Raw genomic sequence first — 27,871 nt, 5'->3', positions numbered from 1 at the left:
CCAGTGACGCGTGCCCAGACCCCGCCTACTAAGGGGCGGGGCATCCTCTGATCACGTGAGCGCGGGTGCGGAAGTGGTGCAGCGGGCCGCGCCGGTGGTTGGTCCGGGCCGTGCGTCCCGGGGGCGGGGTCAGGCAGGCCGGACCCGCCCGGAGGAGCCGGGGGAGGAGGCAGCCGCGGGGGCCGGCGCTAGGTCTGGGATTCGATCTGCGGTCCCATCGAGTGCTGGACCAGCGGCGGTCCCGTGCACCCTGGCCTGCGCGCGCCCGCTGCTCTGGGTCACCCCGGCCCGAGGCGCCGGCGGCTGCGGGAGGGGGGGAGGGAGGATCGGAGGGCGCGGGCGCCCTGTGTGCTGAGCAGGCGGGAGGCGGCCGGGGGCCGGGACGCCATGTCCATGGAGGACCCCTTCTTTGTGGTGAAAGGGTGAGTGTCGCCGAGGGCTCCACTGGAGGAGGAGGAGGAGGAGGAGGCGGCGATGCTGTCTGCCCGCACCTCCCCGCTCTCCTTGCTGGAGGGGGAGGGGAGACAAGTTGAGGCTGGGGAGGGGACAGCGGGGACGGCTTAGCCTTCAGGGCCATGACCAAGCGTCCGGAGACATCCCCTTCTTGATCTACCTGGACTGAGGCGTCCAAGCCCCTGGGGAGGGGGGGTCCCCTTTGGCCTGTGCGCTGCTGGGTAACTTATGTGGGGGGTCGAGTTGTTCAGCAGCTCTGCAGGTGGGGAGGGAGACACGGGTCCCAGCCCAAACTGGGGCTCTAGTGGAGCACGGGTCTCTGCTGCGAAGGAGGGAAAACAGCATCTGGGCAGGAAAAGGGAAATGGCCCTCCTGAGCTTTGTAGTTGGCTTCGACGGGGGTGAGCTCCCATTGTCCATTGAGATCGGAGCGCCGGCCCGCCGACTGGTGGGACCACAAGCAGCCCGGAGGCGCCCCAGCACGTTTGCAGGCTGGGAGGCGGGGGCGGTGTGGCTCTGGGAGGCCGGGGAGCAGGGCTCCGGAAGACAGCTTAATTCAGTGGGGGAGTTTTTACGGAGTAATGGGCCGGGAGGAAAGCAGTCGTTCGTGCTCAGTGGTGATGTTGGAAGGAAAACAAAATGAAATCAGCCAAACTAAACTTTCCTAGGCTTTCTGTTAGCACCGGGATTTTCCCACCGTGCTAAAGGAAAATGAGTGCTTTCTTTTCAACTCCCTGATTTCACCCAGACTATTTGACAGGTTTGCCCACTTGTTTTTCCCTTTGAGCTGTCCTGACTCCATCTTTGATTGCTGGATTGTCTGGAGATAGAAACTTTAATTGCATTTTATTTCTGCATCAGCTTTGTAGCCATTAAATAAGAGCAAGGAAGATGGATTCTGATGTTGTTACAACCTGTCAGCTCTGTGTTTTAAGTGTCAAACAAACAAGTCTGAGAACTGTCAGGTTCCCAGAAGGTTAGTACTAATAACCATCCAGTGTCCCTTTGCTTTCCACTAGTTGCTGCTGGCTTCCTATTTCTGTAGTGGTGCAAGTTGACCTGGCGCCTGGGTGTTTAATTTTTTTAAGGGTTCTTAGAAAAATTTAAATGGTACTTTAAGTGAAATACTTCATTAACCAAGAGACAGTAAAGTATACTTATACAGTTATTGACAATTCCCTAAAAAGGGTTTTCATCACCTTACTCTAATTTCGATGGGAAAATGTTAAGTTGTAGATTTGTTTTTTAGTAATATGTCACTCTCTATCTGGAAAATGTGTTATGTATTAAAAGGATTGATTTAGGGATTGATTTTTAAAGGTTAAAGCTGTGTGCTTTCCCCCCTGAATGAAAGTTCTTAAATGCTTAGGTTGCGAAGGTAATCTCTGGCACTGGGGATCAGAGAGAATGAGAAATTTTCCGTTTGATTTTTAATGGAATTTGTGAAAATGTTAAATTGCTCTGCCATCTTGACATTTTTTATTTCCTGAGAGTATCCAGTACTGTCTCCTGATGTTTGCTCACTGATTAGATATCACTGCTTTATTGGAACATTGGCCTGGAGTTTTGGTTGATTTTGACATCGTTTTATTGTCTGTAATGGGCCTGAAGGAAGTGAGATTTTCAGTATCTCCTGCCGTGCATAGGTAAAGTTAGCCACATGGGTGCCTCCGGACTGTATATGTGACAGAGTATTTGAGAAGCCATGTACTTCTGCTCATTAAAAGTACTGAAAATGCACCACACGATGTGGAAAAATTAAAGATGCCTAGATTGTAGCCCCTTACCCTAGGAGCTGATAGTCTGATCTGAGAAACAACTGACCGCAAAACTTAAGTAGCCATGACAAGGTGGTAAGTGCTGAAGCGCTGAAGTGAATACTACAGAAGGTAAGTGCCCCAGGAGTTTGGAGAAAGGTGACTCACTAGGGGTGGTTGTGACTGGGAAAGCTTTCGGAGGCTGTATGAAGTCTGGAGTTAGGGTTTGAAGGTGGGTAGAATTTAGGTAATTCAGGCCTGTCTCATCTGGACTCTTACCGAGGGGTCTCTCGTTGTTCTTCCTGCTGCCACTCTCTTTCCTCTTCCATCCACCCGGGCTGTATCGGATCAGTTCTATCCAAAATACCATGGGAGCCACAGGTGCCATTCCACGTTTCCTAGTAGCCACATTAAAAAGTAAAAATAAGCAGGCGAGATTAGTTTTAACGTCATCGTCAACCTAATAGTTCAAAATATTTCAACATGTGATTGATCAATAAAGATTATTAATGAGATCATTAACTTTTTTTGAACTAAGTTTTCAAAGTCTGGTGTGTATTTTTTACACTTACAGCACATCTCAATTTAAATGCTAAATTTTCATCAGAAATACTAATCTGCGCTTGAGAAAGTAGAGTCACATACCCAAATTATTCCAAGCATACTTAAAATTTTTCCAGTAACCGAATCACATATTAGTTTCTCAATTTAAATTAAAAATTTAGTTCCTCAGTCCCCTAGGCGCAGTGGTCGGCAAACTCATTAGTCAACAGAGCCAAATATCAACAGTACAACGATTGAAATTTCTTTTGAGAGCCAAATTTTTTAAACTTAAACTTCTTCTTAAGCCACTTCTTCAAAATAGACTCGCCCAGGCTGTGGTATTTTGTGGACGAGCCACACTCAAGGGGCCAAAGAGCCGCATGTGGCTCGAGAGCCGCAGTTTGCCGACCACGGCACGAGGGCATTTTAAGCATTCGGTAGTCATGTGGCTTCCGTATTGGGCAGCACAGAACCCAGGCAGGGCTTCTGACTTAGTATCACTTAGTGGCTGCCTGTTGCCTGCCGAAGAAAGCCCAAGCACTTCATGACCTTGCTGATAAAGCCCTGTCTCCCGTCCTCTCCCTCTCCCTGCCCCCATGCCTGGCCCAGCACTGTGACCATGACCCCGGTCCTAGATGCTCCTCCTCCACACGCTCCTCCTCTGCCTGATTCACCCGCACGGCTTCCAAGATCTGGTGTCGGCATCTCCGCGGTCTCCAGGAAGTGCTTGCTTCCCTGGGCACCTGTCATACGTTATTGCACCTCTTCCTCTGTCTTTCATTATTGGATTAGGAGCTCTGAGGGTTGGACCGTTGACTCTTCCTGGATTTCCAGCCCAGCACCTTGGACATGTAGCATCAATGTTGGATGAATACCCTTTGGTGGTGGTGGTGGTGGCTCATGGGTGGGAACGCCAGCAGCAAAAGCCCTGAGATGAGCATTGTTTGTTTAGCAATCATCAAGGCAAACATCCCAGGTGGAGTAGGAAGTTTATTTGGGAGCAATAATAATAATGGCTGGCATTTAAAGGATGCCACTCCTATGCCAGGCATTGTGTGCTAAGTAAGCACTCTATAAGGATTTTCACTTTATAAGAACAGTTCTGTGATGTGGGTATTGGCCGCATTTTAGAGATGAGGAGCTGAGGGGGCACAGAGGAGTTAAGTCACTCGCCCAGTGTTACACAGCTAATAAGCGGTAGACCCAGGATTCAAATTTGAACTGCCTGGCTCTTATACTGTTAACACTTCACAGTAAGTACAAGGTAGGATAGGGTCAAGGAGAGTCTTATCTTGAGGCCACCAGAGATTTTTAAAGCAGAGAAATTACGTGAAATCAGGGTTTCAGGAATGTTGATTTGGTAATGGTGTTGGATGAATCAGTGTGAGGAAAGATGAAAAAGGAGACCGACCAGTTAGAAAGCAGCCTTACAAGACAACCCACTTGGGTCCCCTCCCTGTAGTAGGGAGCTTTTTTGTAATGAACCTTTACTTTCGCTCAAAAAAAAAAAAAAAAAAAAAAAAAAAGCTGTCTTACTTATGCAATGATGACTGAGTGTTTGAGGCTCATTTTTACACCGTGAAGTCTTGTCCGGAGAAAAGCCCACAGCTGGAAGCGGTGTGAGGGATGGGGTCGGGTGCCGACAATTCACCGTGGTGTACACACATGGTCGTTGGGGTAATTCACACTCCATGCCTGAACCTCCTGGCTCTGTCAGTCACCTTTGGCTGTCTGTGTCCTCTCCCCACCCGGCAGTGCAGCCTCACTGGCTCATCCTCCGGGTGTTCTCAGGTACTTCCTGTGTGTGCACCTCCCACACCCCAGTCACTGGTACAACTCTCTCCTGAGAGCTTTTCTCTTCTCTACTCATCACTGCACATCCCCCACACATATCCCAGGTGCGGGGCGGTATCTTCTCTTTCTCTTTCCCTTCCGCCTGTCTGGTCCATCCTCTTCTCAACTCTCTTCACTCCTGTCTCCACACGCTCCCTCAGCCCTCTGTCCACTTGGTCATCCTGTCCTATTGGTGCCATCACAAGGATATCTCTGGAATCTTCTCTAACGCTCTGGTTTTGGTTCCTCTACCCTAGTTCATGTCCATGTCCTCTCCCACCATAGTTTTATTTCCAGGTTCTCAGCTGTGGATCAGTGTTGAAATAATGGCATAAGCAAGCAGAAAAGCAAGATAGTAGGGGTTATGTTGTATTATCCTCTCACCATCTCTTATCTATATACTAGAGGCCTGATGCACGAAATTTGTGCAAGGGGCTCGAACTCGCAGCCGCGGCGGCTGCCTGGGCCCTCACAGGCCCGGACGAGGGTAGGTCGTCCGGAAGGTTGTCCGTCTGTCCGGTCTAATTAGCATATTATGCTTTTATTATTATAGATATAGATAGAACCTTTTAGAGTATGAGCTCCTTGAAGGCAAGCATTGTGCATCCTGTTCACAATGCTGAGAAAACTGTTTGTTGGTATAGTCTCTGTGGAAAAAAATAATTTTTGTTGGCCGAGGAACTTTAGTCCAGTACAACTGGATGTAAGTCATAACTGATTTCCTACTTTTAAAAAATCAGAATCAGATGTTTCATTGTGAAAACAACGTTGCAAACATTGGTTATAAATGTACTGAATGCCTCATACTGTATTTGGCTCCTGAGATTGTAGTCCAGTTTGGAGAACGCGATGCAGAATGGGAAGGGTGCAGGGGAAGACAATGTGCATTGTGTGTACAATTTTGGAATGGAGTTGAGATGCTGTGGAGATTGAAAAAAGGAAAGACCCTGAGTGGGAACGTTGGTCAAGGACACTTTAGTGACGCAAGTAGGGTCTCAATCTGGGCTTAAAGGAAATGTCTGCTTCTCATTTGCAGAGGTGCAGGGACTCTCCCCGGCTAGGGAAACGCGCACAAAAGTCCGGAGCCAGGAATGAGAAAAGGGAGGGTGCGAAGATGGCCTGCCAACTGAAACCAGATTTGTGTTAATGAGAAATCAGGTTGGATATTAAAGTCGGCCAGCTTAGGGGGAAGGGGAGGCATGGAATACCCAGCCGAGGAGTTTAAGTTTAATCTGTTTCCTACCATCAATTCTTAACCAGGAGGTGGTTTTCACTCCCAGTTACTATTCACTTGCCTGTGGTCAAACAGCTTGTCAGGGCTCAAACCCGGGTGTTGTGAGAAAATCCATTTGTCTGGAGGCTTAACAAAGATGGAATTGAATAGGTCTTCGTAGTGAAAGGTGCCTCGTACTCAGAGTCAGGAGAACTCGGGGCAAGCAGCCAAGATGGCTGAGCCCCAGTTCTCTTATTTGCTCAATGAGTGCAGACTAGTTATCTCGAAAGTTCCTTCCAGATCTAAACTCCAGTGATTGGGCTTAAGTGGAGGTTGTGCAAGGTGAGAAGTAAGAGGAAGAGTCAGAGAGGACACTTGTCTAGACAAGTTTTGAATCTTGGAAAATAGTGGCACTGTTTACTCCAACAGGAAGTTAATGAAGGAAGCAGATTTTTAACCCCTGTTTTATCTTTTTGTTTGAATACTTGCCTTTTTTTGTGTGTGGGAGGACATGGTTCGTTTGGTTTTATGCAGCTAAAATATAGGAGTTCATCCTGGGAGAGTGGTTAGGGTTGGAAACGCAGTTGGGGAGTCATAAAGGGGCCTTTTGGACCTGTGCATGTTGACGAGAGCCTAGAAGCTGTAAAAAGACAGCTGCTGAGGGAGAAACACTGGGACCAAGTGGAGGAAGAGCAGAGAGAAAATTGGTAGAAACTAGAAGAGCACAATGGCACAAAACCAAAGGAAGTGAGCCGAAACCGGTTTGGCTCAGTGGATAGAGCGTCGGCCTGCGGACTTAAGGGTCCCAGGTTCGATTCCAGTCAAGGGCATGTACCTTGGTTGCGGGCACATACCCAGTAGGGGGTGTGCAAGAGGCAGCTGATCGATGTTTCTAACTCTTTATCCCTCTCTCTTCCTCTCTGTAAAAAATCAATAAAATATATTTTTTAAAAAAAACAAAACAAAGGAAGTGAGAGCTGCAAGAAAATAAAGATGAAGGCTGGTGTCTAGTGCACTGAGAAACGAGAATGAGTTCAGTCCCTCACGCCTCCGACCTGCAGTCATTGGTGGCAGTAGCCCCATCCCAGGGGCTGTGGAAGCAGCAGCAGGTTGAGGTCAAAATTGTAGGTAACCAAGTCAAGACAACTTTTTTTTTGTTTTAACCCACAAGAGTAATTGCAAAATTACTATTGTGGGTCATATGGTAAGTGTACACTCAATTTTGAGAAACAGCCAAACTGTTTTCCAAAGGGCCTGTACCATTTTGCATTCCCGCCACCAACACGAGAGTTCCAGGTTCTCTGCCGCCGGGTCAGCGCTCGGCGCCGTCAGTGTTGTTTTCGTCTCAAAGCCGTTCTCAGTGTGTAGTGGTGTCTCCTGGTGGATTTCATGTGCTTTTCCTGGTGACTAATGCATTGAGCATCTTGTCCTCTCTGTCTTCTGTGGTGAAGGGGCTGTTCAACTTTTTTGCCCCTTTTTGAATTAAGTTTGTTTCCTTGTTAAGTTTTTTAAATGTATATTGAAAAGATATGTCGTTAATTAGATGTGTCAAGTTTTCTCCCTGCCTTGGTACCCATTTCAGTATTCTATGTGACAGTGTAAGCGTGTGCACGAAGCACTCTTGCTATCTTGTGAAATAAGCTGCCTGCCTCCAGGAAAAGCACCCCCCCCACCCGCTACCCCCCTCGTCCCGCCCCCCTGAATCTTACTTTTACTTGAAAGAATGACTGACAAACTGGTTGTTGAGACTTGCATATGTTCTCAGATCTCAAACTTATCTAAAAAATACTTGAGACATTTTCTTTAAAATGAATGGGGCAAACCTGTCTTTTGCGGATGATACAATTAGAGCCCACCTCCCTTTTAAAGAGAATTTTGGAAAGCTTTTATCAACTATTATTATCTTACAAACTCCCAATAGTTAAATTTTTCTCTGATGAGATTGGTGGTGATCTTACATGATTTGAATACTGTGTAATAAAGTGAGTCAGCATTTGAAAGATCTGTGATACCCAGGAAAGTAATACTTTCCAAATGACCATTACATGATGTTATAAAATCACACATGGGTAAAAGATCCATTCCACATACAAGATAAGAGCCATAGATTGTAATGTATGATGGTTCAAAAAGTCTTTGATACAGTTCCAGGTTCCACATTGCAACTTTTAAGAAACTGCCATTTGCCGTGTTTTGGTCCACAATTAGGTGCAAAAACTATTAAAATATTCCTCCCTTTCCCAACTATATATCTGCATGTGGCTGGATTTTATCATCTACTAAACCAAAATGTATGCCAAGAGGCTAAATGTAAAAACAGACACGAGAATCCCATTTTTTGTGTGAAACCAGATATTAAAGAAATTTGAAAAAATAAAAATATGAAACAGTGCCATTCTCATTATTTTTTTAGAAGTCAGTTTTTACGAAAATGTGTAAACATGTAGTAAGTTCATTGTGATTTTTAATTGATACATATTTTTTTAAATGTCTGTTTGAATTTCTATAGCAACTTAAGTTCTTTGGAGTCTTCAATCATTTTAAAGAATACAAAGGAGTCCTCAGACCAAAAAAAACACACGAGGTTGCTACTTAAGTCATTCTGATTCCTGCGTGGTAGTTGTGTTCCAGTGGTGGAGAACGTGGATGCCCTAGCCTGGGGCTTCTTCGGTTTGAGGTTCTTAGTTCTCAAAAAGGGATTTGTATTTACTTTACAGAATTGATCAATTATACATCCTTTAAAATGAGATATTGTTCTAGATCCCTCTCTGTCTTCCCATTATCGTAGATGATATCCCACACTTAGAAATAAACCCAGTGCCTCGTGTTAGGGGAAGATGTGTACCTCTTTCTCCACCAAATCAGCCGGAAACCTCGATAAAGAGCAAAGATAGCGGACTTACATCTCACTTCCTTAGGCCTTCCCCTGCTTGTCTCAAACAGAATTTCTCATTAGGACTGAAAGTAAAGGCCGATGGGAGAGGAACAAGACGAGCACTTGCCCAGCACGTAAACTGGATATGAACATACCTTGGTAGATGCTTTGCTGGCCAAGGAGCTCAGTGATGTATTCAGCTTGGGCCCAACAGCTATATGATTCTCTACTGAACACTCATCCTTTTTGCTCATCAGTATTCCACAGACAAAATATTGTCAGACACTTTTCTTCATTTTTGTTAGTGTTCTCTCTTCTGGCACTTGAAATGTCAGCGGGAATCGGATGCATACAAATTCGGATTTAAAGCTTCCGACAACAAACACCCTGATTGAACACAGAAGAATTAGTTAAGAAATCATAGAAAAAGCACAACTGATCTCTTAGTTTGGGAGGAGTCAAGTTATTATCTTTGTACACAAGAGACCATCTATCATAATGAAAGTGTAATATGCTAATTAGACTAGACAGCCGAACAGCTGCACGATGGTCCGGACGACCTTTGGACAAAGCAGGGCTGTGAGGGCCAAGCCCCTTGCATGAATTTCGTGCATCGGGCCTCTAGTATGATTATAAAACGACTCCTTTTTTGGCTTTTATATGTGGTAGTGTTGGATTATAACATTTAACTAGTGGATTTTGACCCAATGGTGGGGGGAAAGTTTTTAAAACCTTGTGACATTATCTAAGGTAAAAGAACACTCGTCATAGCACTTATGACCTACTCCCTTTCTGACCGAGAAACACGAATCTGCTCGAAAGCATTGCTAAGTCCAGGAACTAATACGGTTGGGAATCTTCTAATGAGATTTGGGGTTTTTAAATGTCCCAAATAAAAATCCTTTACCTCTAAAAGATTAACTGAGTAAGAGTTACCCTAACTCTAACCCATCACCACCATCCCCAAGAAAAGAAATGTTAATGGCTCTTTATTTAATTTGTAGGATTGCTTCTAATGTGTTAAGCATAGTGTGTTCGAAGCATAATTAACTTTTTGTCCTTCTCAAACAAACTTGATGTTAGAGCTGCTTAAATAATGTCTATTTTATTCTGGACCTCAGCTGAGAATATAATACTTAGACTGTGACTTTAGAGTTTTGAACTTTGATATTTGCCCAGGAAGAGCCTTCTATAAAGACTTTAAGACACTTTGGGGAATGGTGGTTGCTGCTGAGGATGGTGTGTGACCATAATGTTCACGTACGTCATGCAGGACCTCGTTTGTGGGACATGTCGTCTGTGACACTTCTCCTTCCCACCTTGTTTACAGAGAGGTACAGAAAGCTGTCAACACCGCCCAGGGCTTGTTTCAGAGATGGACAGAGCTCCTCCAGGACCCTTCCACGGCCACAAGGGAGGAAATCGACTGGACCACCAACGAGCTGAGAAACAACCTCCGGAGCATAGAGTGGGACCTGGAGGACCTCGACGAAACCATCAATATCCTTTCTGTGCCGTTTGGGCCAAACAGACAAATGAACAAGTTTTTATCCAGTTGTCTTAAGCATGTACATTGGGCATTTCCTTTTATAACTGAGTGATCTTGTTTTTATTTATATACCAAGATCTTCTCTAGTGCACGGCGAATCCTGCAACACAGCAGCATGGCGCAGTGGTCCTGCGTTCGGACCTTGGAGTCAGTCTGCGTGTTAAGTCCTGGCTCAGTTACTGTGTGACTCTGAACACACTGCTCTGTGCTTTCCTTTCCTTTCCTTTCCAGTAGGAAGTTAGGATAATAATAGTACCTAGTTCACAGGGTTGTTGAAAGTTTAACAGGTAGAGAGCTTAGAATGGTGCCTGACACACAGTGAGCTTCTATAAAAGTGTTAGTCGTCATTACTACATTGAGGTACATACAGACCAATGTTACACATTGATAATTGGAGCTCAAAAGAAATTCCTTTTGTAGACTGCCTTTTTCCTGTTGAGGGAGTAATGTGACAATGCCAATGTCCATTGGAGAGGTGTCTTTTTCACGAAACAGCATTTAGTAAAAGAACTATTATGCTAAGTGATGCTATTGATGTTAAATAAAGTCCACTGACCGACAATTCCGAGCCCTGTAGAAGCTGAAATGACGTGTCCTTTTCCACTGGAAAAAATCCCACTTAATAACAACTTTAGACATACCAGTTGTATGTTCTGGGTTCTACTTTGTTTGTTAAACTGTGATAAAGCATCAAGGAAACCAGACGTTGTCAGGAACACTCCATAGTCAGCACAGGTTCACATGCAGCCATTGTGTGAAATGCATCATTTCTATTCATGATAATGACCCCGGACACCTTTTAAATTATGAGAAGACAAGTGTGTTCTCTAATATGAGTGGGACAAAATATGTGAGAGGGTGGGATCAAGATACGTCTTCCCTTGAGACAGGGGGGAAGAGAAAAAGATTGGGGGAGATAGTATGCAAGAAAGAGGACAAAAGTTTTAATGAGTAGTCATCAACCAGCAAATAGTTACTGACTATTTGTGCTGGAGATTCTGTTAGTTACCAAGATTGGATTAATAAGCAAAACAGTGTACCAGCCCTCATGGAATGACAGGGGTAGAGAGGGACTCGGGGGTCAGACACTAGTTAATAAGATTACAGCACAAACGCGTCCTACAGACCATGAGAGAAAGTCCAGGGAGTCCTGTGAGTGTGTGACGTGGGCGGCAGGACCAGGCCGGGGGTGAGGAGATCAGGGGAAGCTCTACTGAAGAGGCCTCCATCTCCAGATCAAGAAGAAGGGTTAGCTCCTTGACATAAGTGGGAAGGTTTAATGGCAAATGGAAATGGCTTGCAGAAGCTGTCATGGAGGCCTGGCCGGCATGGCTCAGAGGTTGAACGTCAACCCATGAACCAGGAGGTCATGGCTGGATTCCCAGTCAGGGCACATGCCCTGGTTTCGGGCTTGATCCCCAATAGGGAGTGTGTAGGAGGCTGCCGATCGATGATTCTCTTATCATTGATGTTTCTATTTTTCTCTCCCTGTCCCTTCCTCTCTCTGAAATTAATAAAAAACATTTTTTTTTTTAAAAAGCTATCATGGGAAAGGTGATCTGGGGTCAAGAAAGAATAGATAGGAGGTGCTGGTCGACATCTGGAAGAGCCCAGCCCAGCTGTGGTCAGCCAGCAGGGCTTCATTGTGGACCCAGTCAGGCCTGTGGGTCTCCACCCTGAGGCACAGGATCCTCCCACGGCTGTGGGCAGAGCAGGTCTGAGAACAATGAGTGCCAAGTTGTCTTGCAGAAGCCTTGGGCAGACTTGACTGCTTGCCTGTGACAGAGTCTGTGGTCTAACGGAATGTGTTTGTGAGGCTTGTGGTAATGACATGGCTTTCCCTTGACTTTTTGACCCACGCATAGTTGAAGCAAATCCTAGAAAATTCAATCTTGACGCAACTGAATTGAGTATAAGAAAATCTTTCATCACAAGTACTCGGCAAGTTGTCAGGGTAAGGAAGATGATCTTATCATGTTATTTGTGTGAGAAATAGCCAAACTTCTCAGAACTCTTTCCCTTAATTGTAAACTAATACATCGACTCTGAAACCACTTCTTCATATGAATTGAATGCCAGTTTCCCACATAGAATTTCTCTAGTTGAAAAGAGAGAAATCTGTCTTTAGTATCGTCAGGCATATTTCTTAGAGCAGAAATGAGAGCCGACTGCTGGCTTTGGGAAGTTACTTCAGTGGTATCTACTTGTCTATACCTCTCACTCCTCCAAACCAGTTATCTTTTTTCTCTTTAGTTCTCCAATTATTTAGGAAAGAACCCATTGTTTAAAAACCTAAGAGAAAATAGCATTTAAGTCAAATCTTGTATCATTAAGATTTGTTTGTATTTTGAAACTGTATGGCTAAGCCATTTGATTAGCATAACTAGATGTAAGAGAACCAGCTGTCTTGAACATATGTACTAGAAAGCAGCTTCCTGGAATAAGAAAACTTGGGATCATATCAGTGCTAACATATGGCTTTTCAAGAGTCATCTTAGGCAGGAACCTTGGTACATGTTAGCCAAAAACTTTATATCATGTGATTTCCTTTTGAAATTATTTCAAATGGTAGATTATCACTGAACTTGAAATATTCTTGTTTCTCATTTTATTCATTAGTTGCCTCTTTATATACATATATCTAAATTGTTTATAAACAAACGTTTTAATGGAGCAGTAATCTTTTTGGATCTCATCTTTATAATGAGCATTTGGATTAGACAATCCTAATTTCTGGCCAGTTCAGAAAGCTATTCTGATAAAGAAGCCCCGTTGTTTGATGATGTATGTTTTGGTAAGGTAAATAATTTCCCCCTTATTGATCTTATAAATACAGTTTGCTTCTTTATTTTTTGTAATAGACTTTCTGAAGGACACTGCTGTAAATGTTGGTATTTAAATGGTGTCTTGCAGTAAAACATATATTTTTTGTCCTTATTTATTAAAGTTGTTCTTTCTGAAAGGTTGTATTGTAAATCTTGCAAATTGAAATTCAGAGGTTAACATATTGAAAGTTAAGTTAGTTGGCATAATTTGAAGTAGAATCCAAAGTTTGTTTTCTGATATCAGAAAAGATGTTTAAAGTGCATTCTTTGAAAGAAGTGTTCTAAATCAAGTCCACGCATCATTATGTTATAGCTTCTAGAGCTGAGATCTAAACCATCCTCAGCTATATATGATCCGACTGAATATGTAGGGTTGTTAATCATCCTTGTTTTAATTTAAATAAAGTCTAACGGAAGTCCTGTAGAAGAGAAGGAAGCAGTGGAAATTGGAAGGTTGAAGCAACGTGGTTATCACTCAGACTTTCCACAGTGGGACTTACGAAAGCTGTGGCACGGTCTGGTCTCCCATTCACTTGTCATGGGTCTTAGAAGTTTCTAAAAGCCTGAAACCTCAACACTTGCATCTATAAAATAGTCTCCCGGCCAAGAGAAAAGTATAAAGTATTTTGGCAGCCTTAAAAAATTGTATTATAGTAATTATGTACTCAGTTCAAATCATTATAAAGTATATTGGATTGTGGTTACAGTTGATAAGCAAAATGGCTCATATTTAACAAAGTGATTTTTCTTTATTGTAAGTAATGGGTCCATTCATTTTTCTTTCCATACAAAATTATTTCTAATGCCACTCTGGAAATTCACTCTGGTTAGAAATACTCTATACTTCACATGAATCCAACTCAAAAATAAAATAAGTGACCTGTTTGTCATATCACTATTTGAAAGATTTTGCAGGTGTTTAGTGGTAATTATCCTAAAGTGCATGGGTTTTCATTATACTTGATGATACTAGCCCTTGAGCACAGGCGTTTGTGTTTGCGCCCCAAGGCTGCCATTTTCTGGCTATGTGACCTTGAGAAAGTACCTTAAGCCTTTCTAGAGGTCAGTCTCTTCAACTGTAAAATAGAGACAATGCCAGCTACATAGGGTCGTTGTGAGAATTCAGGGATAATGTGCGTAAGCATTTAGTGTTTCTGGCTTATAGTAGGTTCCCAGGAAATACAAGTTCCTTTCCTCTTTTCTCCTCATTAAATTTAGTGCCCAGTTACCTCTTTTTAAAGGGAGGTTCTCTTTATTTCCTTTATTCATGAGACTAAAAAAAAGCCAAACAATGTTGTCTTTTTGTTTTAAAAAAAATTAATAAGTTATGTGTATTTTGCTAGTGTACAAAATGTTAACTGTGACTCTGTTTCATCTAAGGATATTCATTTGTTTTCTGGTCTTCTTACCTCGTTAGGACATGAAAGATCAGATGTCAACTTCATCTGTGCAGGCATTAGCTGAAAGAAAAAACAGACAGGTGAGTAAACGTGATTATAGAGTATCAAACCAAAGAAAACGCAGAGTTAGATGCTGACATCTGTGTATCATGTGACCCAGCAGAAGCCCTGTGCCTGCTGAGTCTGGAGAGAGGCTGGCAGTTTTGTGAAAGGCCAGTCATCAGCCTGCCCTGCACCATGGTCAGCTGTCCTGCCCTGCCCTCCTCCCTCCCACCCTCTGCTTCTCTCCTCTGGGTTTCAGAGTGCCCTTACCACACAGCCATTTATTCTGCACCTGCTGGGCACACTGTGTGTGCCAGGTCCTGTTAAGGGCGGTAATTGCTTAGTTACTTGTCTTTTTCTCTGCTGGACCCCAGGCTCCTTGAGAGTGAGGAGGGATTGTGTCATTTTTTTTTTTTGGTGGTGGTTTTTTTTTTTTTTTTTTCATTTCCAGCTGCTATTGCATTGCATATCTCATAGAATTCACTAGATAGTTAATGACTGAAATTTTATGAAATTTAGACTAAAATGAAAGACATTTGAAGAATCTTAAATGTGTGTGAATTTAATGTGTTAAATTTAAATCTTTCATCATTTTACATATCTTTTCTTTGAGATGAGATCCAGTTTTTATTAGTTATTACAAATGATTCATGAAACCTAATAAATTTCTGAAACCAAAGCACCAATATTAACACATCTAAAGTAAAAGTTACAAGAAACCAGCTCTTGAATTTCAGTTATCTTTTTAAAATTAGACACTTTTGTGTATGATAGAAATTCCTTTCCAACTGATAAAATACAGTCCTTTTTTTAAAAAATATATTTTATTGAATTTTTACAGAGAGGAAGGGAGAGGGATAGAGAGCTAGAAACATCGATGAGAGAGAAACATTGACCAGCTGCCTCCTGCACACCCCCTACTGGGGATGTGCCCGCAACCAAGGTACATGCCCTTGACCGGAATCGAACCTGGGACCTTTCAGTCCACAGATCGACGCTTTATCCACTGAGCCAAACAGGTTTCGGCAATACAGTCGTTTTTTAAAAAAATATACATCATCACCTAAAATATAGACTTGATTTTGATTTCATTCAGACTCCATAAAGTTACCAATAGTCCATTTATTAGACTCTTAACTCAAGAAATCAGCTCACCATATCTGACTGACTAGGAATCAGCAGTTCATAATAGAAATCCCTACTTTATACCTGGAGGTGTGTCCTGACCCACTTAATTTTGAAAAATAAATAGAAAAGCTCAGCGAAGGGGAGGGGAAGGGGCTCTCCAAGTATCACCTCACTTAATTTTTCTGTTTCCTTCCCCTGGGTTTCATTTTTCAACTTATTGTTGTTTTTAGTCTTCCTGTCTCCCTACCTTGTGACAGTGAAGTAGGTAACACCTACTCTCTGTTACTCCTAATCTCTAGATAGTATAGTTGAACATATAATACGTGCATTTATGCATTGCCTTTCCAAGCATGGCTCGGAATTTTGTTTTGGAGGAGAGTGGAATGTCTTGGAGTCACAGATGGTGAAGGAATAGCAGGGCCAGGGTCCTCTAGGCACTCAAGCAGGCAGAGGCCCCCTTGCTGCCCCGCCAGTACCTGCTGCTGTGCTGCTCGCTGCCTAGCCAGGGCCTCCTGCTCTGGCACCTACACACAGGCTGGTCTTCCAGTGCCCTGGTCCCTCGCTCCATCTTCTTTCCCAGTAGAACAGACTCTTATAGGCCAGACTGATGAGATCTAAGCTGCTGCACAATAAAGCATAAACAACTCTTAACAGTGTGTCCTATGTCCACCTAACCATAGCCCATGGATAAGCTAGGAAAAATAGCCTTTACTCAGCCCAGGAGCACACAGGGCCCTAGGGGAGCCCCAGTTCTCTGTCCACAGCCCAGTGATGCACTAGAGCCTTCTTCTGACCTGGAAGAATTACTATGGGCCTCAGTGTCCTCCACAGAGTGCCTTAGAGGCTGCATCAGAAGAGCAGATGTTTTAAATCTTAACTGACAGCCCCAGGACCAAGCTGAGGCAGAGCCATCTGAAAAAATCCTTGGTCTGCTTTATACCTGAGACAGTCACTGTCCAGCCTTTTGATTAGACTGAGGGCACTGGTCTTCTGGAAGCTCTCAGGCGTCCTGATCCTCTCCTCATAACCGTCTGGAATTATGCTCTGCATCCCAGGCTTCCCCGAGCCTTGCTCCTGACTGTGGCCATTTAACTGAATTCACCCCTGAAAGTCAAGGGAGGTCAGTGTCGGTATTGAGGGGCTGTTGGAGGGCTTTTCAGACAGAGAACCAAGTAATCAGTGAGGCTTTTAACAGTTCCAGAGATAAACAGTAGCTGGTAAGAAGATCTGGCAACTCGGTAAGGAAAAAGAATCGTAGTCACCCCAGGAGCGGTCCACGTGCAGGGCTGAGTGAGCAGTTACTTTACCAGCTTGTCAGAAAGGCTTGCAGGGATCCTGGTCAGCCTAGACCGAGCTCACATCCCTGCTCGCTTCTTCATGTTCATAAGACAGTCCCAAACTTATCCTTTCCTTGCTACAAACTTCCTCGAATTCCTATGGGGGAACCTGCCCCTGGCATCTGAGGGCCCTGGTGGTGATACTGACTCGGGTCAGGCACCCATTGTGGTCATACCTGCCTGGTGACGCAGCGCCCAGTTCCCATCTGTGAGGCTTGTAGCCTTTTAGTTCAACTGAGGGGCATTGGGATTTATTCATGGGTTAAATCGAACAGACATTGATGGTTCTTATGCCTTCTGTGTGTGAGACTATGACTTAGCTTCTTGTCATTCTAGGACTCTCTCTCCCCCCTTAAAAAACAAAAAACAAACTAAAAACCTCTTGGGCCACAAGACTCTAGGTCTCTGGAATCCGTTAGACTGGAACATGGGTCTCTGGTGAACTTCCGAGGGTGCTAGGCAGAGCTGGCCTGGAGGCTGAGTGCTTTCAGATTGTAAAGGTGTGTACAGATGGGCGTTCGTTGATTTAAAGTTGACATTTGCATTTTAATGGGACAGATCCCATTTGTGAGTCCCACGGGGAGAGTGTGGAGACAGTGCCCTTCCTGGCATCCCTTGAATCGGACCACACAGGCACCAGCCTAGACCACTATGAAGGCGGACCTGGGGAAGTCCATGGTGAGCAGTAGAACGCTCTTCGTCGGTGATGGAGCTCTTGCTCAGAAAGTAACCGCTTGTTTCCCCTTCCCTCTCGCAGGCACTGCTGGGAGACAGCGGTGGCCAGAAGTGGAGCACAGGAGCCCCGGATAAATACAGGCGCCTGGACCATGAGCTCCAATTAGCCAACTCCCACTTCATCGAGGAGCAGCAGGCACAACAACAGGTACTGGGAACCCCCTGCTGAGGACTGAGATGTGGAGGCGGGCACCTCCCTGGGTCCTCGGCCAGCCAGGGGGCTGTGTTGTTATGACAGGCAGGTTGGACCAGAGCTCGCCCTGCGGCTGCCTGTGTCTGCCTGTGCAATGATTGCATATATCAAGGGTTTCTGAAGCCCCTCTACAGCACGGCTCTTTCATGAGAACCGAGCTTGATTAGGTCTCTGAGGAAAAGCAGACCAGACCTCCAAAACTGACAGACAGGTCCGCTGGTTTAAAAACAAACAAAAGGAACCCTTCTTCCCCCACCTCCACTCATATATTCAGTTTTTTGTTCATTTCAACAAAGGCATACTTTGAGAAAAATTGAGTCCTGTTTTTTTCATCAAAAATTATTACTGCTTCCATTATACATGAAAATGATTGCTTGAGTGGAGGTGAAGGGTAGAAGGAAAGGGAGGTTGATTATCTCTGTGTTGTTGCTTTTGATGTGTAGTTGAAATAAAAGGAAACTAATAATAATATACTTGAGGATTTGAGGATTATCTACTCATCGAAGCTCTTAGTTCTTAAATATTGTTATATATACACTGAGTGGCCAGATTATTAAGATCTCTGAATGCATAATAATCTGGCCACTCAGTGTGTATGTATATATATATATATATATATATATATATATATATATATATATATATATATATATTAGAGCCCGGTGCATGAATTTGTGCATGGGTGGGGTCCGGCCAGCCTAGCCATGGGGAGGGGACATGGGTGGTTGGCCAGCCTGCCTGCTGGTCGAATTCCTGGTCGAGGGGACAATTTGCATATTAGCCTTTTATTATATAGGATATACACTGAGTGGCCAGATTATTATGTGTTCAGAGATCATAATAATCTGGCCACTCAGTGTGTGTGTGTGTGTGTATTTTATATAACCTATATGTTCTTTTGCCATTAGCATGTTTGCTTAACCAGCTCTCTGCTTAAATTGCTATTAACCAAGCAAATCTTTTAAAAAAATAAAAAGTGAGGAAGTTACCACACATTAAATGGAGCTTTTATCATTCAGATCATTCAGCAATTATCCTTGAGGTAACTTACTGTCACAGGGCCGCCTGTGTGTCCTTGAGGAGGGAAGAAAGGACTCTGTGTGTGGTTTTCCCACGTCCAGAGCTTTGCCAGACGCTCTTGTGTTTAAGTCAGCTGTGGATTGAGACCCTGACCCCGGCACTGGGCTTCCTCTCCCCAGCATCCCCGTGTCTCAGTGATCACTGCACAGGTGCTCTTGGCCATTGTCTGGTCCCTTGTTGGACTCCAGCCAACCGGAATCAATCTCTCTTGGTGGCTTTAAGCCCTGCTGACTGTTCACAAGTCGGATCAGCAGGAGATATCAGAAGCTTGACAATCCAGCCTTTGGAGCAGTGTGTTCTTAGAGGCGCCGGTCTGGTCCTTTGATTTCTGGGCTTTGCTTCTGAATGAGAATTGTCCCAAGTTGGCAAAGAAGCTAGCAGCTGCTAGAGTTCTGGGCTTGGAACCAGGTAAGATGGCTTTTAATTGCTTGTTTCCCATTTCTCTGGCACCAGCTGATCGTGGAGCAGCAGGATGAGCAGTTGGAGCTGGTCTCTGGCAGCATCGGGGTGCTGAAGAACATGTCCCAGCGCATCGGAGGGGAGCTGGAGGAGCAGGCAGTGTGAGCATGAGACGCCCCTCTCGGGGCCATGAAATTGAGGGGAAGGGCCATCTTACAGGACCCCTAACAAGCCTGACAGTTACATGACTAGAAAAACCCAATACTATTTTATTTATAGCTACATCTTTATTGTGTTATAGACCTGCCCCTCCAAAAGAAACAAATTGTCAGGTAAAATATTCAGCAGGGTTTAGGCAAAGTTATGATTATTATTATTTTTCAACATTTGCAAAAACATACGAATTCCTCTGAGCAGGTACTTGAAGTGGGAATGGGAAACAGACATGTAATCTCTGGAGATTTGTGTCCTGCAGAGGATAGGACATGAGCTAATGTTATCACCCCATGACTCTCCCACTACATCGAACAAAACTTTTTGCTTTACATCTTAAATTTCAACTTCATGAGAAAAACTTAAAAATTTAACTCCAATTAATACAAAATATTCCCCTTCAAAAATCAAAAGTAAAAACACACCAGGAAATATAGCTGGAGTTACTTGTTTTTTTCCTTAAGCATAATCTTTTTTAACTCTGAAGTATGACATCAGAATCAGCATTCTTAAATGCTACTACATAATCCCTTTACCATTTTATATTTTTCTGAAAAGAAAAAGAAAAGATAATCTACTAGAATATATCAGAAAGTCTCCTATCTCAATTTCGTGTTCAGTGTTAGACATTCATTTATTATAAATTCAAACCGGGCGCTTGTTCAGGGAGGCCCTGGGTATCATAGAGGAGCGAACAGAACAGTCAGTGTCTCTGCCATCAGAGAGCCTACCGCTTACTGGGTAGACTGGCCATGATGTAAGTGAATGCAAGTCACGCAGTGGTGACAGAGAGGAGGGGGAACTGCTGTGGGGGGAAGAGCATGGTGCCTGAGAGCCCTTGGCTTAGCCCAAGCTCACAGAGTTCTCTGCAGAAATACTCACATGTGTGATTATGGGGACTGCCCCAGGCCCTGCTGAGGCCCTGTTTAAATTCCAAAAATTCTGAATTAAGAAACATAGCTGTCCCAAAGATTTCAGATAATAGATTGGGGGCTTGAATCCCAGGGTTGCTGGCTGATGTTTGCTGAAACCAAGGCCTAGGCCCTGACCGAATTCCATGACCCCTGCATCGCCCAGGCTGTGTGTTTACCAGCTGCCTTCCCCACACCTGCTTCTCTTTCTAGTATGCTGGATGATTTCTCCCACGAGTTGGAGAGCACTCACTCTCGGCTGGACAATGTGATGAAGAAACTTGCAAAAGTATCTCACATGACCAGTGGTATGTATGGTGCTTAAAGCATAAGAATTCTTCCTTACTTGTAGAAATAGTCTCGGGGGGTTCTCGCACGGCGTGCCCATTCAGATCCCTTTCCTGTGGCACATTTTCCCACAGCTGGTTGGTGGTTGGTGGCTTTTCTCCTGGTGGATGATTTCTTTCACTTGCTTTGCAATTACAAAATCCTTTTTTATTTTATTTTTTTCCTATTTCCTTGCCAAAATGGGGAACTTATTTTAAAATAATAATTAAGGAGCCAGTTACTGTTTCTCCTGGACTGACTTCATTGAAAGGAAAACCCTACCATTTCAGAATAAGATGCCCTTGCAGATCTAATTTAAATAGTTTATATTTTACTCCACCGTGAAACATTCCAGCAAATTTGCACCAGGATGGGGATGAAAAAGGAACATCTTTCAAATTAGTTACTATATAGGAAGATGTGTTCCAGTGACTGTTTCTCATTTTATTACTACAACCTATGTCCCCTATTACAGGAGAAATAACATTTTTTAAATCAAAGAAAATCCAGTATTTCTTTTTTTTCTCTCTTTACTTTGTGGGGGCAGGGTGGTGAAAGGAGGAACTGAGATCTGCCTTGAGGTAATTTAAGTGTTCTTGAACCACAACACCACCTCCCCCATGAGAACTTCCTCTGTCTCTTGGTACCTTGTTTTTCTTTTTCTTTTTTTTAATATATTTTTATTTTATTAATTTCAGAGAGGAAGGGAGGGGGAGAGAGAGAGATAGAAATATCAATGATGAGAAAGAATTGATCGGCTGCCTGCTGCACGCCCCCCACTGGGGATCAAGCCCGAAACCCGGGCATGTGCCCTTGCCGGAATCGAACCTGGGACCCTTCGGTCCGAAGGCCAATGCTCTAGCCACTGAGCCAAAACGGCTAGGACAGTGGTTGGCAAACTCATTAGTCAACAGAGCCAAATATCAACAGTACAACGACTGAAATTTCTTTTGAGAGCCAAATTTTTTAAACTTAAACTTCTTCTAACACCACTTCTTCAAAATAGACTCGCCCAGGCCGTGGTCTTTTGTGGAAGAGCCACACTCAAGGGGCCAAAGAGCCGCATGTGGCTCGCGAGCCGCAGTTTGCCGACCACGGGGCTAGGGCGATACCTCGTTTTTCTATTGATTTCCCGGTCAGATGCATGTTAGTGAGTCTAATAGTTTAGACTTTTGAGGCAAGACTTAAATATATGTGTATATTTGCTTTTCAGCAGTTTAACTCATAGTCAAGTTACATTAACAGTTCTCTGGGCCTCAGTTTCTTATTGATTAAAAATTAGGGTCATTGTGAGGATTAAATGAAACAGTAATAATTAATGTTTAGCAGTGTCTCCCATGTATTTTAGTACTTAGTAAACGTTTATTTTAAAAAATCGTAAGGCAGGCAGAAGATGGCTGTAAAGGGCAATGACCTGCTATGTCCAAAACCAAGGGAAGCTCATAGCTAGGCCTATCTCCTCCTTTCTTCCCAGGATCAAGTGTGTTTGTGCCTCTAGGAGGCTCATCATTGCCTGAAGCAGGCACAACTTAGTTCATCTTTGACACTTTGAGAGAGAGGTTTGCAAAGTGTTTCCTCTTCTATCCTCATCCCTCTGCTTAAAAAAAAAACAAAAACAAAAAGCATTAATGAAGTATTATATAATCAGTTTAAACACCAGGCCTCTCACTAGTGTATGTATTAGTCGCAGTCAAGTAGCTACTTCAGCACCAGTTTTGTGTGGGGAAGAGCAAACGAACAAAGATGCTCTGTATCTGTGCTTCCCAGCATTCCGGGTATGAATAATTTAGAAAAGTACTCGCATTGTGATAAGCTGTCCAGTGTGTATAAATAGCACCGAAACTTGCTTATGTTTTATTCTACTTTCTCCCGAACGAAAGGGTTGGGGAGCAAAGTAAGAACTTTAGTTATATTTGTCTGGGAAAGGGAGCCAGGAAGCGGAGCATTTGGCCTGAAGGGCCCTTCAGCTTGGACAGCCCGCCTGTGGCTTTCATTTCCATCCCTGCTTGCTGCCCGAGAAAGATTGTTCGGGGCCTCCTGCTTGGTGTGGTGTCTGTTTCAGTTTGAGGACACGGCACTTTGTATTTGTCTCTGTCCTCCATAACTTTTGGGAAAGTTCACTGCTTTTTCATCAAACCTGTACATACAGAAAGTACATTAAGACACACTGAAGTTTGATTAGGCAGTAACTGAACACACGTCCCACGGTTCTTGAGAGCCCGAACATCTGGGCTCCCATGCCCGGCTGCTTACCTAAGAGACACCATCTTGTCATTTTCCTACCCAGCGTACATTCTTTTAGGTAGATGTCAGGTTTTCTTCCCCCCACTTTCTGAATTCTACTGTTCATCTTTTCTCTTTAGGGGAGGAAAATATTTTGGGAGGGAAAAAACAACACTATCACTGGTGTTCCTTTGTTCCCTGTGCTCTTTGAGACAAGTGGTTAGGACTTTTCACTTGAGGTCACAAAAGCCCTTGTGGTTAGTCCCGCCCCTTCTCTGGAGAAGTCAGCTCAGGTAACAGCACCCTGAGGTTACCTAGTTCATGCTTCATAGAAGCAATTTACCACTTCAAAGGAACATGGCTTTAAAGAGCATTTCTGGGCTGTGCTAGCTTGCATGATGGATGTTCTCCTTGATGAAAACCCCTACTTAATGCAATCACAGAAGAGAAAGTGACTGGAGGTGGGGAAGGGGTTGGTAGAAGCTAATGGGAAGCCAGAAGGCGGAAAGCTGGTCGAATGTTGGAAATCTGGTTTTGAAAATGGCAGGATGCCTGGGGGTGGGGGATGAGTGGAGGAATTAGGTGTGAGATGGGGGTGGGGTCGTTAGGAAGCAATTACCTGGACTGTTTTGTCCTGGGAGAATATGGACTATTTTTAACCCTTTGCACTCGCTTGCTTTTTTCTCGATTCCTTTATTCTAATGCTAACCGTGTCGAGTCACACTGAACATCCTAGTGCAAAAGGTTAATGACAGTGGTTTTAAATTATTGTAAACATTTTAAAATAGATGAAAGAATGTTAAGTTACTGTAGTGTCCTTCACCATTGAAGTGATCATTAAACAGACTGAAAATAGCTTCTGGAGTAGACCAACTGCCTACTCTGGAGCAGTTCTGCTTCAGAAAAGGACTTAGTGTTGCCTGTGGAAAGTCGTACGATCTATTTGCCTAGATTCAGATCTTTTTATAATGTGATTCTCAGTAGCCATGGTGTGCTAAAATGTGCAGGCTTTCAAATAACCTTCTGATGGATCAGTATTCGTTGATAGTTCTATTTAAACGGAGCTCTTATTTCTGGCAGTTGACCTACATTTTCACAGGCTAGTGAAACTTTCCTATAGGAAGTGGCAGGCTCACCATTGGAAAGACGGTTTGCTTTCTACATCTTCCAAGTCAGCGGACCATCTAGACGAGGACAGCATCCTGTGCCGTGGGCCCTGAGAATGTGCGTGAGGGTGTTCTTGTTCAGCTCGCACAGCAGCCCCGTGAGGCAGCTGTTGTGGAGTCAGGACTCTGGCTGCAGCTGGGATTCTCCGGGAGCCTGCGTGGGCCCCTGTGTCCCTCAGGGCCTCCTTGCCCTCAGCCATTTAGATGGACTCCAGCCGCCTTGTTGCCTGTGCCTTTTCTAAATTGTTGGTGGGGTAGAACGTTTCAGAGAAGACAGTTCGCTTTCATGCACAGAGAAGCCGGGTGGGTTCCTCTAACACGGTCACTGGCTAAGTAACCTCCTTTCTTGACTAGATGTGGTGTCATTAATCATGCTCGTGATCCCCAGAGCTTGCTTTTTCAGCTCTTCGTTTCCTGAAGTGACCAGCAGAAGCTTTCATTCCCTTTCCATCCTCCCATAGTGCTTGGAGAACGGGACAGGATTTATTGCTTCTTTAAATGATTTGACTTTGGTGGAAGATGAAAGCAGATGGGCTTTGATCCGCAATGCCAGGGCCAACACCTTTTCCAAGGATGCGGCAACCACCAGCAGAAAGCTAAGAGCCGCAGGCTTTAATTAAAGTCGGAGACACAGGTTTTAATTAGAGACTTGAGACACGAAGCACATACTTACCACAGGGCAGCTCTTGGGGACGGCAGAGTGGCAAACGCAGGTGCAGTGCAGGCCAGGAGCAGAGCAGCGTCAGAGGACCAGGCACCTGGGCAGGTTCAAGAGCCTCCCTGCCCCTGTCATTTGCCCACTCTGTCGCTTTTCTGCTTCCGAGTGTGTCCTTAGGTTGCTTGTTGTAACTGGACAAACAGTGGGTCCGCTCTGCCTGTCACTACTTGAGCCAGTACAGCAGAGACAGGGTTGAATCACATAGGAGCGGTTAACAGAGCATGATTAATATTTCTTACAATTCTAGCTGGTTCCCCAGCATTCTGTTTCTGCCCCTGTCAATGTGACTGCATCTCGGGGAACGTCCTGTCCTGAGAGCTAACCCTCGTGTCCTGCCTCGCAGATCGGCGCCAGTGGTGTGCCATAGCCGTCCTCTTCGCGGTCCTGCTGGTCGTGCTGCTCCTCTTCTTAGTGCTGTGACGCACAGGACCCGGGAGGAGGACAAGCAGCCCGCGGTGCCGGCTCCCACCTGCTGCTCCTCCGGGGAACACGGACCGCGCTGACTTTTCTCTGGGTGACCCCACCATTGAGGCACCTCCTCCGTCCAGTGCTGGTGGGGCCGTGGGAAGAGGACCTCACAACTTCACACTCCTGGCACCACCTGTCCTGTCCTGAGGACAGCTTGCCTCTGCTTTGCCTCCCTGGACCTCGTTCCCCGTGGAGGGCCTCTGAGGAATCCAGAAAAATTCGCAGACTCGGCTAGTGTTCACTGTTGCTCATTGCGTCCGTCCATCTCTGGCGGCTCTTTTCTCCTGCTCAGACCCTCTCCCTGCTCAGCCGGCAGCCAGAAGGGAAGGGGCTCCTGGGTCCCCTCCACTGCCCCTCGTGGGAGCATTCTTTAGCCCCTGAGAGCTGGTCATGCTGGGGACAGAAGGCCCAGGAGCAGTTTGTGACAGAAAATGCAGTGGTTGTTCTTGCAGGGATAAGAGCAGGGATAAAATTGCTTTTCCAGGCACATCTTTTTGTGGTAAGAACAACTAATGGGAAATAATGAAAAGCACTGGGCTCTGGGAGTGTAACAACTGGTGTCTTGAATTGAAAGGAGGAAGGGGAACAGGACCCTGAGTGTGCACAGCTGAGGGAAGGGGGCAAGGTCAGGGGAGGTCATAGCCTGGCTGAATTCAGGTGGCTGTCCTGCCGGCTCCTCCCCGGGGTGCAGCGTGTATTTTTAGGATGACCCTTAAACATATGGCTGCTGAGCAGCACACTTGAATGGATTTAGATCCTCTGGCACTCTCTCTACCTGGGCAGATGGGGTTGGGAATGGTTAGCACAATTATTACATTTAGTCTGAACCTGGAATGACAAAAAAGGCTAGTTCTGGACCAGGCTTTCTCGCCCTGAGAAATGGCAGAAAGGGGTAGGTGAACTGGTTGTTTTTTTCCTTCAGATGACAACTTGATTTTTATCATCCACTCAAATCACTGAGCCAACCCAAATTTAAATAGCGGATGCTTCCGTTGAGTTTTAGTTGCTGAGACACTAAACTTCAAGCTTCTGGTGACTCGCCGCGCTTCCAACGTGCCCATGTACATAGATATTTTTATAACCTCCCTGACGAATAACCTAATACTGAAGTAGCAGCTGCACGAGGCGGCCGGCGGCCGAGGCTGCACCTTCACCGTCCTCCTTTGCACGTGGGAAGCACAGTGACATCAGATGGAGTCCTGGCATTGACTTCTCATTTCCTAATCTTTTGGGGTCCATTCCTAACTTTTTCAAACTTTTTTTTCCCTCCTTTTGTTTGTATTTCTTGGTTTTTGTTTTGTTTGGGGCTTTTATTCCTCCTATTTTTTTGTGATTTGCAATGATGTATTTGCCCAGCTAACTTTTGAATTGCACTTTTTTAATAAATATTTGTAACAATTTTTTAAAGAAGGGTATTTTCTCATGTGTAGGATGCTGGTAGATAAGGCAATCTGCATGTTGATGAAAGCTAAAAGTAGATTTACAAAACTTAAAGGGTGGTTGACACCCACGTTTACACTCAATTCTACTTGATATATAAATAAGTTAATTTCTTTTCAAATGAGCATAAAAAGGTAATTGTTACAAAGGGCTTGAGATGTAGGGTACTAGATTATTTGTTTTACAAAGTTTTGAGTTAGTCAGATAGTCTTCTATAAACTCAGAAGAGGGACGGTCCTTAGATTTGCATTAAGATATACAGGTCTTAGTTAAAACTTCTTTAAAATGTGGGCCTTGTCTTAGTACTCTCATCCACACTCTCCACCTTCCACGAAGGAACCGGAGTCTGAACTACATGATAGCCCTACTTAAGAGCCATGCTGTTGTCCAGATTTACTGTGTCGCGGGTCTCAGGAGGGCCTGCTGGGAACACGCCTGATCATTAATGAGCAAGACATCCCCTGACTTCCAGGACTAAGTTTTGTGATCCTGAGGTTTAATGACTCAATGTTTGGATATATTTAGAATTGCTGACCTCACCCATTTCAGTGTTAGCTAAACAGTGGTTATTGTAAAGCAGACTCACGGGCCGAAGCTGAAGAGAGAAATATTCAGAAAGAGAACATTTACTGAAAATATAAGCACTATGTACGTTCTCCCTGTAGGCCGCTGCCCTCCACCCTCAAAGGAGCTGTTCCTGGGCAGCCGTGGCCTCAGAGCTGGCTCTGCCCCAAGCATCACTCTGGCCCACTAGCTTGATCCGGGGTCTGAGCCTGTTGTGCCCGGACTGAGCGGTCCCTACAGACGAGTGGTCAGGCCCCCGCCCAGATTCCAAACTAGCGCTCCAAGAGAACAACCCAGGCCCTGGCTGGTTTGGCTCAGTAGATAGAGCGTTGGCCTGCGGACTGAAGGTTCCCAGATTCAGTTCCAGTCAAGGGCATGTCCCCAGGTTGCGGGCTTGATCCCCAGTAGGGGGCATGCAAGAGGCAGCTGATCAATGATTCTCTCTCATCATTGATGTTTCTATCTCTCCTCCCTTCCTCT

General features: G+C 44.7%; 1 protein-coding gene across 1 annotated transcript; it reads left to right on the top strand.

Moving 5' to 3' along the window:
* The first annotated feature begins 139 nt into the window (after positions 1-139).
* On the top strand, positions 140-27,555 carry STX6 (syntaxin 6). The gene is made up of 8 exons (XM_079761306.1): positions 140-422; positions 10,004-10,173; positions 12,082-12,176; positions 14,465-14,527; positions 17,712-17,837; positions 19,416-19,522; positions 20,699-20,793; positions 25,263-27,555. Exons 1-8 carry the CDS (start codon positions 388-390, stop codon positions 25,337-25,339), a joined length of 768 nt encoding a protein of 255 aa, XP_079617432.1. The 5' UTR covers positions 140-387; the 3' UTR covers positions 25,340-27,555.
* Positions 27,556-27,871: the final 316 nt, after the last annotated feature.

Source organism: Cnephaeus nilssonii, assembly GCF_951640355.1.
Source record: "Cnephaeus nilssonii genome assembly, chromosome: 21".
NCBI classification, from domain to species: Eukaryota; Metazoa; Chordata; class Mammalia; order Chiroptera; family Vespertilionidae; genus Cnephaeus; species Cnephaeus nilssonii.
The sequence above is the reverse complement of the archived record's forward strand: the minus strand, read 5'-3'. Positions and strand labels throughout refer to the sequence as shown.

Excerpts from the sequence above, each read along its gene's own strand:
- STX6 (XM_079761306.1), top strand. The coding sequence starts at position 388 with ATGTCCATGGAGGACCCCTTCTTTGTGGTGAAAGG. Across the intron at positions 423-10,003 it reads CCCTTCTTTGTGGTGAAAGG|AGAGGTACAGAAAGCTGTCA; the intron begins GTGAGTGTCGCC and ends CCTTGTTTACAG. Across the intron at positions 10,174-12,081 it reads GGACCTCGACGAAACCATCA|GCATAGTTGAAGCAAATCCT; the intron begins ATATCCTTTCTG and ends TTTTTGACCCAC.